We start from the raw sequence: 17,116 nt of genomic DNA, 5'->3' as shown, positions 1-17,116 counted from the left end.
ATAAACCATTAATAAGCTAAAGCCTTGTACATTATGGTTTATTACAATAGAGAGCATATATGTTTTCAATTTATAATCCTTAGGATGTAAGTTTGTATACTTCAAAATAATTTGACGTACTCTAACTAAAATGTTCTTCATAATAACTACTTTCTTAAATCACCTAATAAATGATGAATAAAATTTAAGGACTATATGTTACCAATCATTCCTATATAGGAGAATGGTAGCATTATAATTATGAGCCTTATGACTTGTAGGTTAGTGGCTTCTACACTTTGAAGTCACTTTTTTACATGGTTATTTAAAATTAAATAATAAATTTAAATGTTTTATAATATAATTAATAAAATACTAAGTCAATAAAATTTAAACTTAAACCAAAATCCCTTTGGCCTATAATAAAAAATAACTTAAAACTGAAAAAATTTAAATAATAAATCCTTAAGGATACATTAAAATCACACAACCTCTTGCACACACTTTAAAGGTTTGGTAAGATAACAAACTCTAGCCTAAAGGTTATTTATGTTTGGTGTGTTTACTTTCTATACGATGGATATAATGTTTATATCTTTTATTGGTGCTCCTTAAATTATTCAAGACCATATTAAGCTAGTTTATACTTTCTTGTATATGCACCTATGCCACATTATATATGTTCATATCTTATATATACCACTCTTTTATATTCTTGCTGAAAGTAGAATGCACTTAGGTATTGTTGTAAATGTGAATGTAAATGCAATCATTTTAGATTCATTTATATCTTGATTGAGTCGTACACTGTTAAGAGTTGCAGGAAGATTAAAGATGGTTACTTATGTATATAGAATTCCAAAAGGTAGTGATCCTTCTCCCTTTGAAGTTATTATCTTTTGGAATCTTACTAAAGACATTGGAACTAGAAGATTCAAGAGCCAATATAAGGAATCATATTTAAATCTATATTATATAGGATATACAAATCTAGGCTTGTTGTTGGTGGAGCCTAGTCCCCTTTATTTTTCCAGCAGACCTTGAGTGGTACTCTATTTAAATTTTAAATGAATAAAAGTTTTATTTACCCATTATTTTTATGCAACATTCCATAGAGTTGTTTTTATTCATTTGCATATTAAAGAGTCTTGATTAAAGTCTTTTGGAACTAAAACCCCTTGATTCCTAGGATGGAGTTATCTAATCTTGCATACATAAGGAAATTATTTGACACTTAGGATTGTTAGCTTTTTTTTTTTTTGAAGAATTGCAATGAAATGCATTAAGAACAAAGAACTAATTACAAGTAATAAAAGGATCACATTCCTCCTTGATTAATTTCAACAACAAGGATGGAATGTTCTCCAAAGAAGAGCTATCAAAGTAAAAACTAGCTTCCAATGCCATAGTAGCACAACAATTAGCTACCTTATTACAACTTCTAAAGGCATGATGGAAGACAACTTTATTGAAATCATTTAAAAAGCATAAATCCTTTGCCGGCCACCTATCCACATGCCAATTATTCTTCTTCAATGAATCTTGAATAAACATGATAATGTTGATATTATGCTTTCAATAATCACCCTTTGAAATCCAACATCCATTTACTAAGAAATTCCCTCACCGTAAGAATAGCTGCTAGCTCAAGTTGAACTATATCCCAATGCATCTTACTCTTCCCAAAAGCACTAATGAACCAGCCTTTACAATCTCTAAAAATGCCACCAATTCCAGTATGATTGGAGCTAAGCAAAGAAGCATCCACATTAATCTTAATCCAATCTTTTGGTGGAGGGCACCAAGAATTTTGAGACTCCCTAAGGAAATTAGTGCCCCAGCTCATAAGAAGTGGATTAGATGTTGAAGTAGCTAAGAATAAAGCATTAGAAGCAACCAAAGAGTACGGTAAAGCAGCCTTACCTTGCTTGACTTCATTCTGATTCCTCAAAGAAAGATACACAACCGTGCAGTAAATTCTGACAATCCCATAATAATGGGTAGTTAAATTCTTCAACTCCATAAACAGCTATCCAGGGAATGAAAATCCGGTATATGAATACCCCATTCAAGCATTTTCATAATAACTTCCACCATATATTTGCAATGAACCATAATATGCTCATATGATTCATTAGATTGGCAGCCTCTAGCACAAAAAGCATTATCAGATAATCTGCAGTTCTTTAAGAACAAATTAGTTGGAATAGCTTTTTTACCAAGCCTCCACCAGAATGTCTCAGCCTTCTTGTTAAGTTTCAGCTTCAGTACCCAATTGAAGAACCCGATCTCCTCATCAACACAGCTATAAAAAACAGAATGCTCATAAACCAAAGCAGATACGGTCTTCCCTGAACACCAATTCAGAAGATCCACCCTATCCTCCTCCTCATTTTCAACACTAATTTGACTAATCAGTATGATTAAATCAAGATGAAAAGCCAATTGTAATACCGCAGAGTTCCATTCACCATTACTCATTAATAGCTGCTGTACATAGACACCCTCAAGGAATTCACAATTCACATAAGTTCGCCACCGGTTGATGCAGTTATCAAGCAACCATGTATCATTCAAAACACTGATCCTGTCTCCCTTGCCTATTCTCCAATTGACAGCATTCTTCAAGAGTCTACCTCCATCCAACAAAATGCGCCAAGCACTAGAATTACCATTCTTTTGAGCTTCATACATAATATCACCACCATACTTACACTTTATTGTTCTATGAAACAATGAATTCGGCTTTTGTAAGAAATTCCAGGCCAATTTAGATCTAAGAGATCCAAGTCTAAGTAAAGGAGATTGCAAACCCAATCCTCCCAAACACCTTGGTTTGCAAATCTCTTCCTAGGCAACATAATGCATTCCATTAGTTCCATCTTTTTTATGCCAAATAAAATTTATACATAATTTTTCCAATTCATGAAGAACCCTCTTGGGGACTAACGAATGAGTAATCAAGAAGTTTGGCATAGAAAGCAGAGAACTTTCAATAAGGACGAGCTTACCTCGCAAAGAAAGGGACTTCTTACACCAAGAATTAAGCCTATCCATAACATTACTAAGAAGCTCCTGAAAATCTGCCACCTTGGGTCTCCTAGGAGAAATATTCACACCTAGGTATTTCATTTCCTTGACCATATTGAAGCCAAAAACTTTATTAATCTTCTTCCTGAAAGGGTGCCTAACCACCTTGCCAAACATAATTTGGGATTTGCTGAAGTTAACTCTTTGTCCTGTCCACTTACAAAAGTCTTCCACAATGATCTTCAATGCCTTAGCTAAGGCAGTAAAGGCATGAGAGAAGATTAGCACATCATCAGCATAAAGGAGATGTGTAATCTTTGGGCCTCTGGAAGAGATATGAATGCCAAGAGACTGCCCCCTTTGTTCCATGGAATTGGACAACAGTTGGGAACACGAAATGAAAAGGTAGGGTGATAGTGGACATCCTTGACAGAACCCACTATGAGCATTAATCCACTTGGAATTCTTTCCATTGATGATAATGAAAAGCCTCACATCTACAACACATTCCAATAGAAGGTTAGAGAAATTAGAAGGAAAGCCATACCACTTAAGAATTTGATGAAGTGTTGCCCATCCCATGCTATCATAAGCTTGTTCCATATCCAATTTTATAGCCATCAATCCCATCTTATTCTTGGATATCTTGAACTTATGAAAAATCTCTTGAGCCAAAAGGCAATGCTCTGAAATAGATCTCACAGGAATGAAAGCCATTTGCTCTTCAGAAATCATCTTGGAAATTCCCTTCTTCAATCTATTAACTAACATGGTAGCAACAATCTTATAGTTAATTTGGCAAAGGCTGATAGGCCTGTAGTTAGCCGGAACCAATGGATTCTTGACTTTAGAAATCAAGACAATCAGGGTATCTTTCCACTCCTTACTCATACGGCTGGACTTAAAAAAATAGTTGACAACATTCCATAGAGTCTCCCACATAATACTCCAATAACTTTTGTAAAAAGAAGAAGTAACACCATCCATACCTGGAGACTTATTGTTCCCTTACTGGAAGACCGAACACTGCATCTCATTCACGAAAAAATGCTCATTAAGCAAGACTATATCCTCAGCTGAAACCATATGTTTTTCTGTAGCTACCGGCCAACCCGTTAAAACACAGTTCCTGTGCTGCCACTTTTTTTTCAAAAAACTGATTAAAAACCTTCTCAATTTGATCATCTTCATCATATACATTATTGAACTCATCTTTAATTTGATTAATCTGATTTCCATTCCTTCTAGCTGTGGCAAAGTTATGGAAAAACTTAGAATTTGTATCTCCTTCTTCATGCCATCTAGCTCTTGCCCTTTGATTCCACCATGTAGATAATCTTCTTAAAGTAACATTAAGCTCATGTACTTTAGTTCGAAGTAACAAAAGATCCTTATCTGCCCAATTCTCCCCCAAAGCCTCCTTGTTTTGAAGTTCAAGGATCTCCCCTTTCAGCTTTTCCTTTAAACTGTTCAAGTCTTTACATTTATTCTTATTCCAAAAAAATAATGCTCTTAAAGTTTTGGTAGTCTTCCTTTGTAAGATCATATTTTCATCACCATAATCCTTCTTTTTCCAAGAGTGATAAACAACACTCTTACTTGTCGGGTAAGACCTCCAAGTATCCTCAAACTTTATAACCTTTGACTTGTACCGCACACTAACATCCAATTTAAGAACAATCAGACTATGGTCAGAAGCCACTCAGGACAAATGTCTAATAGCAGCTAATGGAAGCTTCTGAATAGCAAGTGAATTTAATAAGCACCTGTCCAACCTCTCCCAAATCCGGGAGGCCCCCTCCTTGTTGTTACACCAAGTAAACCTTGGCCCAATGTATCCAATGTCATGAAAATCTGAATTCATCATAAAACCTTTTATCTCCTTAGGTCCTTTAGAGAATAAGAACCTCTTACCACCTCTCTTTTCCTCCTTATTCAAGATACAACTGAAGTCCCCTCCAATGATGGCAGGACAAGAATCCTCCATACATTTCTCAAGTTGCTTCCATAAACTACCCCTCTCCCCACAACACCTACTCCCATATACCGTAGCAACTTTCCACATTCCATATTTAGGAATCGAAAGGTTACCAACAATAACCTGAGAAGAAGATTCCTTCACATCAAAAGAAACCAACATCCTGTTCCATAACACCAGAATCCCTCCAGAGTTACTTTATGCAGGATGGTGCCAATAATCCCAATCCTTCCTAATAAGACAATCAATCTCCCTTCTATCAATACTAGAAAGCTTGGTCTCCATTAGACCAATAAAAAAAACATCTTGTTCTCACACAACTTCCTTCAAATATAATGAGGCCTCCTTCTTCCTTGCCCCCCAACAATTCCAAAACAATAAAGAGGTCATTTAAACAATTAAAGGGGATTTCTCCCCATTGATGGAATTCATCCTTCCATCCCTCTTTTTCTTCTTATAATCTGGTTCAACTGGCCCTAAAGATCTCAACTCCTTGGCTAACTTCACTTTAGCAGCACCACTTTGAGACCCTACACCCGTATGACTGAGTTCTATATCAGCAACATCCATATCCTTCTCCTTCGATTTATCAATTTCTTCAATCTTACCACTGTCTTCTTCTTCACTGAAATCAGTTAACGTAGCAAATCTATTGATTAACTGAACTTCTGGAGGTTTAACACCCACAGATCTCTCAAAATCTGGGCAAATATCTGGGGCCCGGACAAACTTTTCAACAACAACCTCTGCCTCTTTCTTCAACTAATTTTCCTTCTAGACAGCAACATTCTGGCTGTTACTTCTCATGTTCTCATCAATAGCCTTATCACCAATTATTTTCCTATTATTAGTATTACTATTGAACACCCATATGTTTTTAAAATGAACATGAATCCAAGGGCCAAATTCTGAACTGATCACTGATTTCTTACCGTCAGTCACAACCTTACTATCTTCCTCATTAACTGCATTTGTCTTCCTTAACTTCTGGTCTTGAATCCCAAGTGATACATTCTCCGGACAAGCACTAGCTTCATGACCCACTTTTCCACATTGGTAGCATAGAAGATCAATCTTCTCGTACTCCACACGTTGGAAGAACCTCTTAGCTGAACCATCTACCCAAACACCATTAAATAGCTTTTTCTCCAAATCAATCCTAACACAAACCCGAGCAAACTTACGCTTTCCCCAACGAAAAGTATTGCCATCTAAGTACATTGGGGTTCCAAAACAAGATGCAATTCTCGCCAAATTATCCTCATCCCAACAATACAGTGGCAAGCACGGGAGCCTGATCCAAACTGGAGCCGAAATACCCTTAAACGAATTTGGATCAAAAGCAGGGGACCATCTATCCATACCGACAATAAATCCACTTACATACCATGGGCCACCATTCAAAATTTATTCTACCACCTCATTCATTTTAAACGAACATAATATGAAATTCATGCCAATTGAAGTCATATGAAAACCACCTTACTTGCTCCATTGCCGCCTCAATTCAATACTACACACTGAAAAAGGTACGTTGCTGCCCAATTCTTTAATTACAACTGAATCCTTCAAAATCTCTGAGTTCTTTACCTCCATTTTAGAATTTAATCTCACTGCAATCCCATCTTCAAAAAATTCAACTTGATCCCTGTTAAATGAAATCTTGATATGCTTTGGCTTCGATCATGCATCAATAATCTCACCATTACTTTTCTGAAATGAATTAACAATCGGATTCACCTTCAAGATTTCATAATTCTCTAAAACCTTTACAGGGCCCTCATCGTCAATCAAATTTTCATCAACCTTCTGATCAACAATCGCCGGCAGAACCTTAACAACATTCCGATCCTTTTGCATATCAAGAACTCCAGATAAATTATTTACCCGTAAAATTAAATCATCCGAAGTTTTAGGTTCAAGAACAGCCAAATCTGGATTTCTCTTCTCCCCCATAAACTTCTTAGCAGCCAAATCCACCATCACAACATTCTTCCCCTTACCCTCAACAAAAGTTTGATTGCTCGGAGGTCTTGACCCTTCTCTAATCACAATTCCATTAGAAACCTTACCAGTAGCTTGTAAGGAGCCAGAAGAACGCAGAGCATTCATGAACCCCGGCAAATAACTGCCAGCGATCCTCTGGCGCCAATTCCACCGATCATGAAAAGCCCGCGCAAAATGAAATTGAAACCTTCAGCAAACTTTCTCTCTCTAGAATTCCAGATGTTCTCTCTCTAGGTCGGCTGAGCAGCGTGAGAAAATTTGTTAGGATTGTTAGTTGGTAATCCACTCTAGGTATATATAAGTCTAGATTGTATACACTCCTCAATTTCTCTATCCCCAAAAGGGCTATTCTCTCATTCTAAAATCTAAAATTTAATTTCTAAATCTAACTCCAATCTAAACCTTAAATCACTATTTTATAATCTAAATCCTAAATTTTATATTTGAATCTCTTGAACCCAAACTTTTCTTAAAATCTATATAAATTTAGAAATTTAGTCATCACTTTAATAAAACTTGAAGACTTAGAAGAATATTTTCAACCTATTGGAGATGCTACTGAAATATTTAGGGAGAAGTTTGAGACTTTAGATACTTTATCTATGTGTAAAGCTCTAAGATCATTTATAGAGGAAGCCCCTATTTTAGAGCTTAGAGTTTTACTCAACCATTATAAGTGTGCTTTTTAGGTAGAGATTAAACTTTGTATGTGATAATTTCTACTAGCTTGGAAAAAGAATAGGAATGCAAGTTGATAAGGGTTTAAGGAGATTGTAAGAAAGATTTTGGATGGACTATAACTAATATCAAAGGAATTAACCCCACACTCTATATGCATAAGATTTTAATGGAGGCCAATTCTATATCAAAAGCTAATCCTCCCTCCTAAAACGAGATACTTAAATGGCTAGATTCAAAAATTATTTATCCCATTTTAGATAGTACTTAGGTTAGTTCTATTCATTATATTTATAAGAAGGGTAGTTTGACTGTAGTATGAAATGAAGACAATGAGCTTATCCCCACTAGGATATTCCCTAGTTGAAGAAATTGAATAAACTATATGAAGCTAAACAAAGTCATTAAGAAAGATTATTTCCTCTTACCTTTCCTTGATCAGATACTAGATAGGTTAGCATGATATTATTTCTATTATTTCTTAGATGGACACTTAGGATATGATTATATTCCTATAGCACTTGAGGACTAGGATAAAACCATCATTACCAGTCCTTATGGGACATTTAACTTTAAAAGAATTCCTTTTCAACTTTGTAATTCTCTAGGTATATTTTAGAGGTACATGATGTCTATCTTTTTCATATTTAATTGAGCAGTGCATTGAAATTTTTATGGATGATTTTATTTTTTGTTTGGTACTACTTTTGATACAGATCTTGATTATTTAATAATTATTTTAAAAGATGCATAGAAACAAATTTAGTACTAAATTGGAAAGAAATGTTAATTTATGGTGACTAAGGGAATTATTTTAGGGCTTAAAATCTTTAAGTACTAGTGGTAGATAAAGCATGGTTCAGGTAATAGAAAAATTGCCAACCCCCACTTTATTTAAGGGAACTAGGAGCTTCCTTAGACATGCAGAATTTTATAGGAGGTTTAAAAGAACTTTTCCTTTAAAGATTTATTCACTTGTTCGAAAAGAAATTTTCTTTTATTTTTGATATTGCATGTCTTGAAGCTTTTAAAACTTTGAACCATCATAACCTATTATTATTGCTCCTCATTGGTTCTTGCCTTTTATTATCAAGTATGATACAAGTGATTTTACTATATGTGTTGTTCCTGACCAAAAGAAAGATAGAAATTTCTTTTTTTTTTTTATTTTAGCAAAACTTTGAATGCTGCATAATGTAACTACAACACCATTGAAAATGAATTACAAGCCATTGTCTTTATTTTTGGTAAATTTTGGTCTTATTTGATTGGCACAAAAGTAAATATATACAATGATAATTCTACAATCAGATTCCTTATGACAAAAAAGGACATCAAATCTAGATTGATGAGGTGGATTCTTTTATTACATGAATTTGATGTATAAGTTTTAGAAAGAAAAGGAACTTAAAATTAAATTGTTGGCCAACTTTTAAGACTTACAATTGAATAACATGCTTTTAATGAACTTGAAATTAATGAGTTTTTTTTATGAGAAACTATTTTCTTTACATCTGAGTAGATTAGCATGATATAATAATATTATCAATTTTATTGTTTGTGTTGTGCTTCGATTTGATTTATCCTCTACTCAGAAAAGAAAATTTGTCATCATGCCAAATATTTTTTTTTTGGATGAACAATATTTGCTCAAAATTTCTAATTACCAAATCATTAGGAGATGTCTCACTGAGGAAGAAGTAGAATCCATAATTAAGGAATGTTATGACTCATATTAAGGAGGAAATTTTGGAGGATTTAGAAATGCTTTTAGGTACTCCGATCAGGATTTTAGTATCTTACATTATTTAAAAAAGTTAATGAATATGTTAGAAAGTGTGATCAATGTTAAAGAGTAGACAATATTTCTAGAAGAAATAAAATGCCTTAAATTTATCTTATAAATTGAGTTAGTTGATGTTTGGGTATTAGATTTGTTAGGACCATTTGTGCAATCCCAATGATACCACTATATTTTTATTATTATTGATTATGTATCAAAATTTATTGAAGGAGTGGAAAACCTATAATCAATGCTCAGGTTGCACTTAAATTTTTAAAGAAAAATATATTTTTTAGATTTGAAATGCCAAGAATATTAATTAGTGATGGGGGAAGTCATTTCTATAATAAGAGAGTAGAAACAAGACTAGTTAAATATGATATTCAACATAGGGTTGCAATAGCCTATCATCCTCAAATTAGTGGACAAGATGAAATAAGTAATAAGGAGATTAAAAGAATTTTGAAAATAAAAAATGTTAGTTCTAATAGGAAAGACTAGGCTATTAAATTAGATAATGCATTATGAGACTAATGAACTACTTCTAAATGCCTTTATTGGAATATGTACCTATAAGTTAGTCTTTGGAAAAGCTTGTCACCTTGCTGTAGAATTAGAGTATAATGTATTCTAGGCAGTGAAAGAATTAAATTTCAATCTTAAGAAAGCAAAAGAAAAAAGTTTGAGATTGTTGAATGAATTAGAAGAATTTAGAAACGAGGCTTATAAAAATGCCAAGATTTTTAAAGATAATTTAAAAAAAATGTTATGATCGTAAGCTTCCTAAGAAAGAATTTACCCCTAAATAAGAGGTTTTACTCTTTAGATCAAGAATAAATTATTTTTGGGAAAACTAAAATCCAATTGGTCAGGACCATTCATTGTTATGAAAGTATTTCACTACAAAGCTATTGAAATTCATGATAAGAAATGTTTGTATTTTTTAAAATCAATGGCCATAGATTGAAGCCTTCTTTATTAGGGGCCATACATCATTTGAGAAATATCACTAATTTGGTTTGTTCTAAAAAAGAATACGTGGTGTACTTTGGTTGAAGTCCTTAAACATAGTGCTAATGGGAGACAACCCAATTGTGTTTTGTGTCTGAATTTCTTTTCAGTTATTTAGTTCTTTCATTATGTATTATGTTATTTTGTAATAGTTTTTTGTTACTTTATTGTTTACTTATATTTACATTATTGTGTTAATTCAACTTACATTTAATTTAAATTCATGTATTTGTTTAACTCTTAAAAATTATCCTCTACAATTCATTTTCACTTTCATTGTTCAGTTAGCTAAAATGAAAAAGTAATTAAAAAATATCTAAAATTAATAAGAATATTAATATGATAGATGATATTTTGAATGAACAAAACATATTAATTCATACTTTGATAACCTTAAATAATTAACAAAGTAATAATTTTAAGTCATTGACTTGTATTTATCATAGAAGCTATAAACTCTTGCACTGACTACTAAATTGAAGAATGAATAATTGAGTTTAAGGAATAAATTTGTAACATAAATTCTGAACATCATTGTACACCTAATTATGGAATTAACAATCTTACTAAATCCTTACATAAATTCAATTAGAATTGCTGGAGGGATAAATGTTGAACTAATATTCAAAATCATTAACATGTGCTCCATGTATGAAAAATCAAAAGAGAATGTTAAAAAAGAAAAAAAGATGAGTACATTATTGATTCATCATTAAAATTTACTCAAATTGAGAAAAAGCAAACTAATATTCAAAATCATTAACATGTACTCCAATTGATATCTTTGATACTTGAATTTCAAAATCATAATTTTTGATTTATCACTTTGCTATGCTATTCTCTTAGATATATTTCTGTAAAGCAAACTGTAGGTCAAGCTCCTTATCGGGTTGGGTGGATGGTGCTTTTGTTTGTCCTTGGAGGTGCCTTTGGTTTGTTAAACTTTAACATGTAAGGAGCTTGACCTAGGGTTAATAGAAGTTGAATCTATAACCTTTTTGGGTTTAAGCTTTGTCAATGCATTTCATACAAATTTTTTTTATATATAAGTTAGATTTATAATTTTTAGAAATTGTTCGATTCTTAACTCCTATACTTTCTATTGTTTATCGTTTACTATTTTTTTTTGTTTTTTTCTCCTTTTTGTAATGTTAAAAGGGGTAGTAGCATGTTGTTGGTAGATTGTAATTTTTTTAAAATATTTAATTCTATATTTGTCTCCTAGTATTATATGTTCTATTGTCATGTGTTATTTTTTTTCATTTAAAAAAAAAAAAACAAAACCAACACCTCCCCTATTTTTGAAAGAATTTACTTTGTAAAGGGGACCTTATGGAATATCAAAACACTTTTGAAACATAAAACAACAATATTTTCCATCATAAAAAAGGTTGAGAATGTTGCAAATCTTGACCCAAGTCTTGTAATTTTGATGGTAACAAATATTATTTATTTTGTTACTATGTTATCTCTTTATAATTAAGTTTATTGCATATCATTTTTGCCCTGCTTACCAATATTTAATGTTCAATGTTTACTTGTAACTTCAATTAGCTCAAAATTAGGTATACTAGGATCAAAGTATGTATTTTTTGTAATTATATACAATTTATCTTTCTTGAGTCAATCCTGTATTGTGGTGGATCCTAAAGCTGAGAAATCTTGCATACACATACTCAAGAGGGTGACTTAGTGAGTTAGGAAGAAGACAAGTTTTCTAAACTAATCGTACTATATAATTTACATCGTATTGGACAATCAATTAACCATAAAAAGCATTAGTTAGGGCACTTCTATTAATTATGACTGATTAAGCCAATCGTATCGCACGATCCTTATTGTATAGGATGATCAGGTATAATCCTGAAAATAGCTGCAAATAATAAATTAGTCAATATTTTATAATTTAAATTTTTTTCTAATCATACTATATGATATGCATTGTACTATATAATATACGACAATCATGCCTAAATTGATCCTATGATTAGGAAATAATTATGATTAATTTGATCAATTAAATCATACAAAATGATTGGGGACAATCATATTATATGACCTGAGTGATGCATGGGATTATAATTTATCATCGCCTATCATCCAAGATGAAATGCCATAGTTTGTCAATTAATCATACAGGACGACCCTCCAATTTTGCACTGTACAAACTAAACTTTGAATGGGATAATACTTTCTCATTACCTATCATACTAGATGATCAGTACAAACTCTTGAAGTGATCTTACAAGATAATATAGTTTGTACTGCCTAAAAGGGTTAGTGAAAATATTATCTCTTTTGTCCTCATTGGAGATGATCAAAGTTGGCAAATTGAAATTTAGGGCTTTTTGAGAGACTCTCTATTTAAACTCTTATTTAGACTTTATTCTAAGTCTTTTGCTGCTAAATGACCTTAAAGGGAGCACATAGAAGGAGTTTAAGAGAGCTTTGGGAGAGAAGATAGGGAGAGCTTTTGTGAGGGAGAGTTATGAGGGATTCATAAGGTTACTCAAAGCAAGGTTATTGCTTATCTTATTTAATATTCTTCTTTGATCCTTTAGTCGCTCTAGGGAGACATTCTACAGCACTAGTCCATGGTTCTCTATCATATCCAGGAGGGAGAAAAAGGATTCTTGGTTCTCTGCCTTCTCTAGGGGAAAGAAAAAGGATTTCAGGCTCTCTTCCTTCACTAGGAGGGTGAAAAAAAGAAAGGTCCTTTGTCACATCAGGTTGGTGGAAGATATTTTGTATGGTTTTCTCTGCCTTGTTATGGAAGCAAAATGAGAGACTAATTTTAGTGTGATACCTTGAACGAAGGTTTCTAGGGAGTAGACATGGGTCAAGTTGGACCAAACCATAATAAATTCTAGTGCATTCATTCTTATTATTTTCCATGCTTTATTTTTTGTGATTAATTATGTGGTTGAAAACTCTTATTTTCTTATTATTATGAAATTAATTCGCTTCCACATCAACTGATAAAAATAATTTATTTTCATATATTAAAAAATTTATAAAAAAGATTTTATTTTTGTTAAAAAAAATTAAATTATCATAGGCTAATTCTTTGAGGTTTAACAACCTTCATAAACTTTTAAATACAACTTGAGGCTAAATTATCTCAAGTGTGCCTATTGAGCAGGGACAAGAAAATTCTTAGGATTGTTTCTTACACTCAAACAAAATTAAAGTCAATCTTGATAAAGTGCAATACTTACTCAACCTGAAGATGCTAAGAATAACCAAAGAATTCTAATAGCTTACTGGCTGGATCACTAGATTCAACAGATTCATCTCTCAACTGGGAGCGAGATGCGACCCCTTCCTCAAAACTCTTAGATATGCCAAGAAATTTCCTTATGGAGATGATTACGAAGCTGCCTTATATCAACTTAAAATTCTCTTCACTTCATCCCCAATCCTCAAGAGCCTTTAGCTATATAAAAACCTACTATTATACCTCAGAGTTAGTGAAAATATTATCTCTTTTGTCCTCATTGGAGAAGAAGGATGGGAATATTGTCTAGTCTATGACATCAGTCATATGCTCTAAGGCACAATATAAAGGTACCAGAACATGAAAATGCTTTTATGGTCACTAGTCATCTCAGCTATAAAGTTATGACTCATAACATATAATGAAACATAATGAATTTGCAAACATATATAGATAGATGATATCCATAAAAGCATAGGCACTTTTTATTGTTACTATATGCACCCATCAAGCTATAAATCCTAAGATAGCCTTACCTTGTTAGATGTTACACATGGATGGTGTATCATATGAGCAAAGAGTTGGTATAGTATTATTTTGAAGAGTCTCATTAGGATAATAATCACACAAGTCATGAAGTTTAAATTTCCAATCAACAATATTCAAGTTATGTATGAAGCCTTACTAGTAGGATTATAAGTCACCTACAAATTAGATATTAATGCATTACATTATAATTATACTCTTAGATCATGGTGAACCAGATTATTAGTGAATATGAAGTAAGAGATTAGATTCTCTCCAAATATCTACACAATGTTAAAGCCAAAATTAGTAAGCTTGAGAATTATGAAATCACTCAAATCTCGAGGGATTAGAATCAGCTCCCCGACCTCATTTATAAGGAAGGGAACAATGGTGAACAACAGGCCATAAATTTCTTCATACCCTCCTTCAAAGAAGAAGTTCCACAAATAGAACCCAACTCCTCAGCTCCACGCATCATGAGTTGGAGGGATCCTTACATTAACTATCTCAAAGTGGTTCAATTGATCCCGAGATTAGTAATCAATGATAATACAAAGCAAAAGAAGTTAATTTCCTGCTAATATTTGACCACATGTTTAGAAGATTCACATCAACACTCAACCTCAAATGTGTTCAAGAAGACAAAAAGGAAGAATTACTGAATGAAAACCATTCAAGTGAATGCTAAAGCCACTTTGACGGACACTCTCTCACCTACCATATTCTCAAGCATGGATACTTTTGGCCTACTCTAAGAAAAGATACTGAAGAATTCTCAAGGTGATGAATATAATGTTAGAAGTTTATTTTAATGTAGTTGCAATATTCTAATAAAGTGTATTTGATAAATTGACCATTTTCCATGTGGGGAATGGACTTGTTAAGCTCATTCCCACTAGTCATGGGCAAAAATGATTCATTTTAGTCATGATGGACTACTTCACCAAGTGGATCAATGCCAAAGGAATTTTTCTTAAGTTTAGATATGTTCATCACCCTTAAACTAATGGACAAGTTTAATCCACAAACAAATTCATACTCAACCTTCTGTAGAAAAATATCAAAGACACTAAAGGAAAGTGGATAAAACGCTTCCTTCAATACTTTGGGCTCTCAAAATGACTCTATCAATAGAAATCAATCACACCCATTTCTCACCTCTGCATGGAACAAAGGTTATACTTCCAATAGAGCTTGAATTGTTAAATCAAGGGTTGTTGACTATAACCTAGAATATAATCAACAAATGGATAGCATCAAACTAAGAGGTCTATAAATTTCTATTAACCTACTAGAAGAAATATGGATTCAAGACAACCTCTCATAAGAGAAAATCCAATAGAGAACTGAAAAGAAATACTATAACATGCACACCAAATGGAAGATATTTTGACTCAGTGACTTGGTCCTAAAGAAGGATGATGCAACCACTAGTCACACCATACTAGGAAAACTAACCAGCATCTGGCAAGGTCCCTACATCATCAAATCACTATGGATAATAAATGTTCCATAAGACTTTCTTTACATTTTTTGTTAAATATGTATAGTTAAATTTATGCTGCAATGATAGATAGACTAATGTTTTTCTATCTATTTGAAAAGAGTACTTTAGTCTTTCAGCTCTCCTCTCCTGTGGCGCGCTTAAGCTCTAGCGTTAGGGTTTCCTCTATTCTCTTCATGTTTTTCCTATAGTTTTTTTGGGGTTTTGTTTTTTTTTTATCTTGCTTTATGGTTTATTTCCATTTTTTCTTTGCCTAAGGCCTTTGGCCTTTAGTGTTTTTCTTTGTAGTTTTGTTGTGATGGTGGTAGGGCCATCTTCGACTATTACGACCCCTTGGGGTATTCCTCCGACTGACTCTTTTGGAACTAAAAAGGTTTTTTGATGCTTCAGGTAATGATTCTTCAACTAAAACTTAGTATTTTTGTGATGTTCTGGTTGGTAGTGCCTCCACGATAGATGCTGGTTTTTATTTTACTTATTCCACCATTAAAGGAGTTCCTGCTTTGCTAGTTTCTGAACAAGATAACTTGAAACTTTTTTTTTTTTGAAGAAAGCAATCAAATTGCCAATTCTCTTATTAAAAAAGAAAACCTAATTACAAACTAAAAACAATAGATTCCTCCTTTACAAGTTTAGCAAACAAAAGAGGAACATTATATTAAGTTAAATCTTCCCAAAAGAAATCCCTAAGAATAGTATAGTTAGCACAAAGATTTACTTACTTATTGCATTTTCTATTTACCCAATTGGAGAAAATAAATTTGTGATCCTTAACAAATAATAGTTCATCTCTCCATTTTCCTCCCAATTTCTTTAAAAGCTTAATGACATTATAGTTGTCACCTTCCATAATGATACCTTGATAATCAAGCATCCAATCTTTCATGATTTCATTTATAACTTCCACCGCCAAGAATTCTAAATTAGATATATCCCAATGAATGCATGATTTACCATATCCCAATAAAAATCTTCTTTTGTTGTCTTGAACTACTCCAATACCACCCTTATATGCTTATAACAAAGAAGCATCTACATTGACCTTGATCCAGTTGGAAGGAGGAGGATACCAATGATCTGACAGTCTTGAAGACTAATTAGTACCCCAGTGTCCCAATCTTCCATCCTTCATATAACAAATGGAAGCACAACTTACGACATTTGAAGCTATGATCATAGAATTATCTTCCTTTCCATCATGTACTAATTTGTTCCTCAATCTCCAAGTTAGATAAACATCTTTACAATAAATATTGATGAGGAAACCATGAATTTTACTATACTTCTCCATCCACTTCCAGCACTATTGAAAGGATTCAAAAAATTGATATCCAAATTCCCATATGTTTAGATAACCAATAACTTCCTGCAATTTTCCACATTTTACCGTCAAATGATTAA

General features: G+C 32.8%; 2 protein-coding genes across 2 annotated transcripts; both read right to left on the bottom strand.

Annotated features, from left to right (window-relative positions):
* Nucleotides 1-1,992: 1,992 nt before the first annotated feature.
* LOC110097971 lies at nucleotides 1,993-5,149 on the bottom strand. Its single transcript, XM_020824655.2, has 5 exons — nucleotides 4,776-5,149; nucleotides 4,208-4,694; nucleotides 4,022-4,143; nucleotides 2,914-3,904; nucleotides 1,993-2,829 (listed from the first exon to the last, which is right to left on the bottom strand). The coding sequence occupies exons 1-5, from the start codon at nucleotides 5,147-5,149 to the stop codon at nucleotides 1,993-1,995; spliced, it is 2,811 nt and encodes a 936-aa protein (XP_020680314.2).
* A 228-nt stretch (nucleotides 5,150-5,377) lies between these two features.
* LOC110097970 lies at nucleotides 5,378-6,349 on the bottom strand. The gene is made up of 2 exons (XM_020824654.2): nucleotides 5,788-6,349; nucleotides 5,378-5,688 (listed from the first exon to the last, which is right to left on the bottom strand). The coding sequence occupies exons 1-2, from the start codon at nucleotides 6,347-6,349 to the stop codon at nucleotides 5,378-5,380; spliced, it is 873 nt and encodes a 290-aa protein (XP_020680313.2).
* Between the last annotated feature and the right edge of the window lie 10,767 nt (nucleotides 6,350-17,116).

The sequence above is a fragment of the Dendrobium catenatum genome, unplaced genomic scaffold (assembly GCF_001605985.2).
Source record: "Dendrobium catenatum unplaced genomic scaffold, ASM160598v2 fragScaff_scaffold_455, whole genome shotgun sequence".
NCBI classification, from domain to species: Eukaryota; Viridiplantae; Streptophyta; class Magnoliopsida; order Asparagales; family Orchidaceae; genus Dendrobium; species Dendrobium catenatum.
The sequence above is the reverse complement of the archived record's forward strand: the minus strand, read 5'-3'. Positions and strand labels throughout refer to the sequence as shown.

Coding starts and splice junctions, on each gene's coding strand:
- LOC110097971 (XM_020824655.2), bottom strand. CDS start 5,149: ATGTTGGTTTCTTTTGATGTGAAGGAATCTTCTTCTCAGGTTATTGTT. Junction 3,905..4,021: donor ATGCAGTGTTCGGTCTTCCA/GTAAGGGAACAA, acceptor TTTTAAGTCCAG/CCGTATGAGTAAGGAGTGGA. Junction 2,830..2,913: donor ATTCGTTAGTCCCCAAGAGG/GTTCTTCATGAA, acceptor TATGTTGCCTAG/GAAGAGATTTGCAAACCAAG.
- LOC110097970 (XM_020824654.2), bottom strand. CDS start 6,349: ATGGATAGATGGTCCCCTGCTTTTGATCCAAATTCGTTTAAGGGTATT. Junction 5,689..5,787: donor TATTGATGAGAACATGAGAA/GTAACAGCCAGA, acceptor ATATTTGCCCAG/ATTTTGAGAGATCTGTGGGT.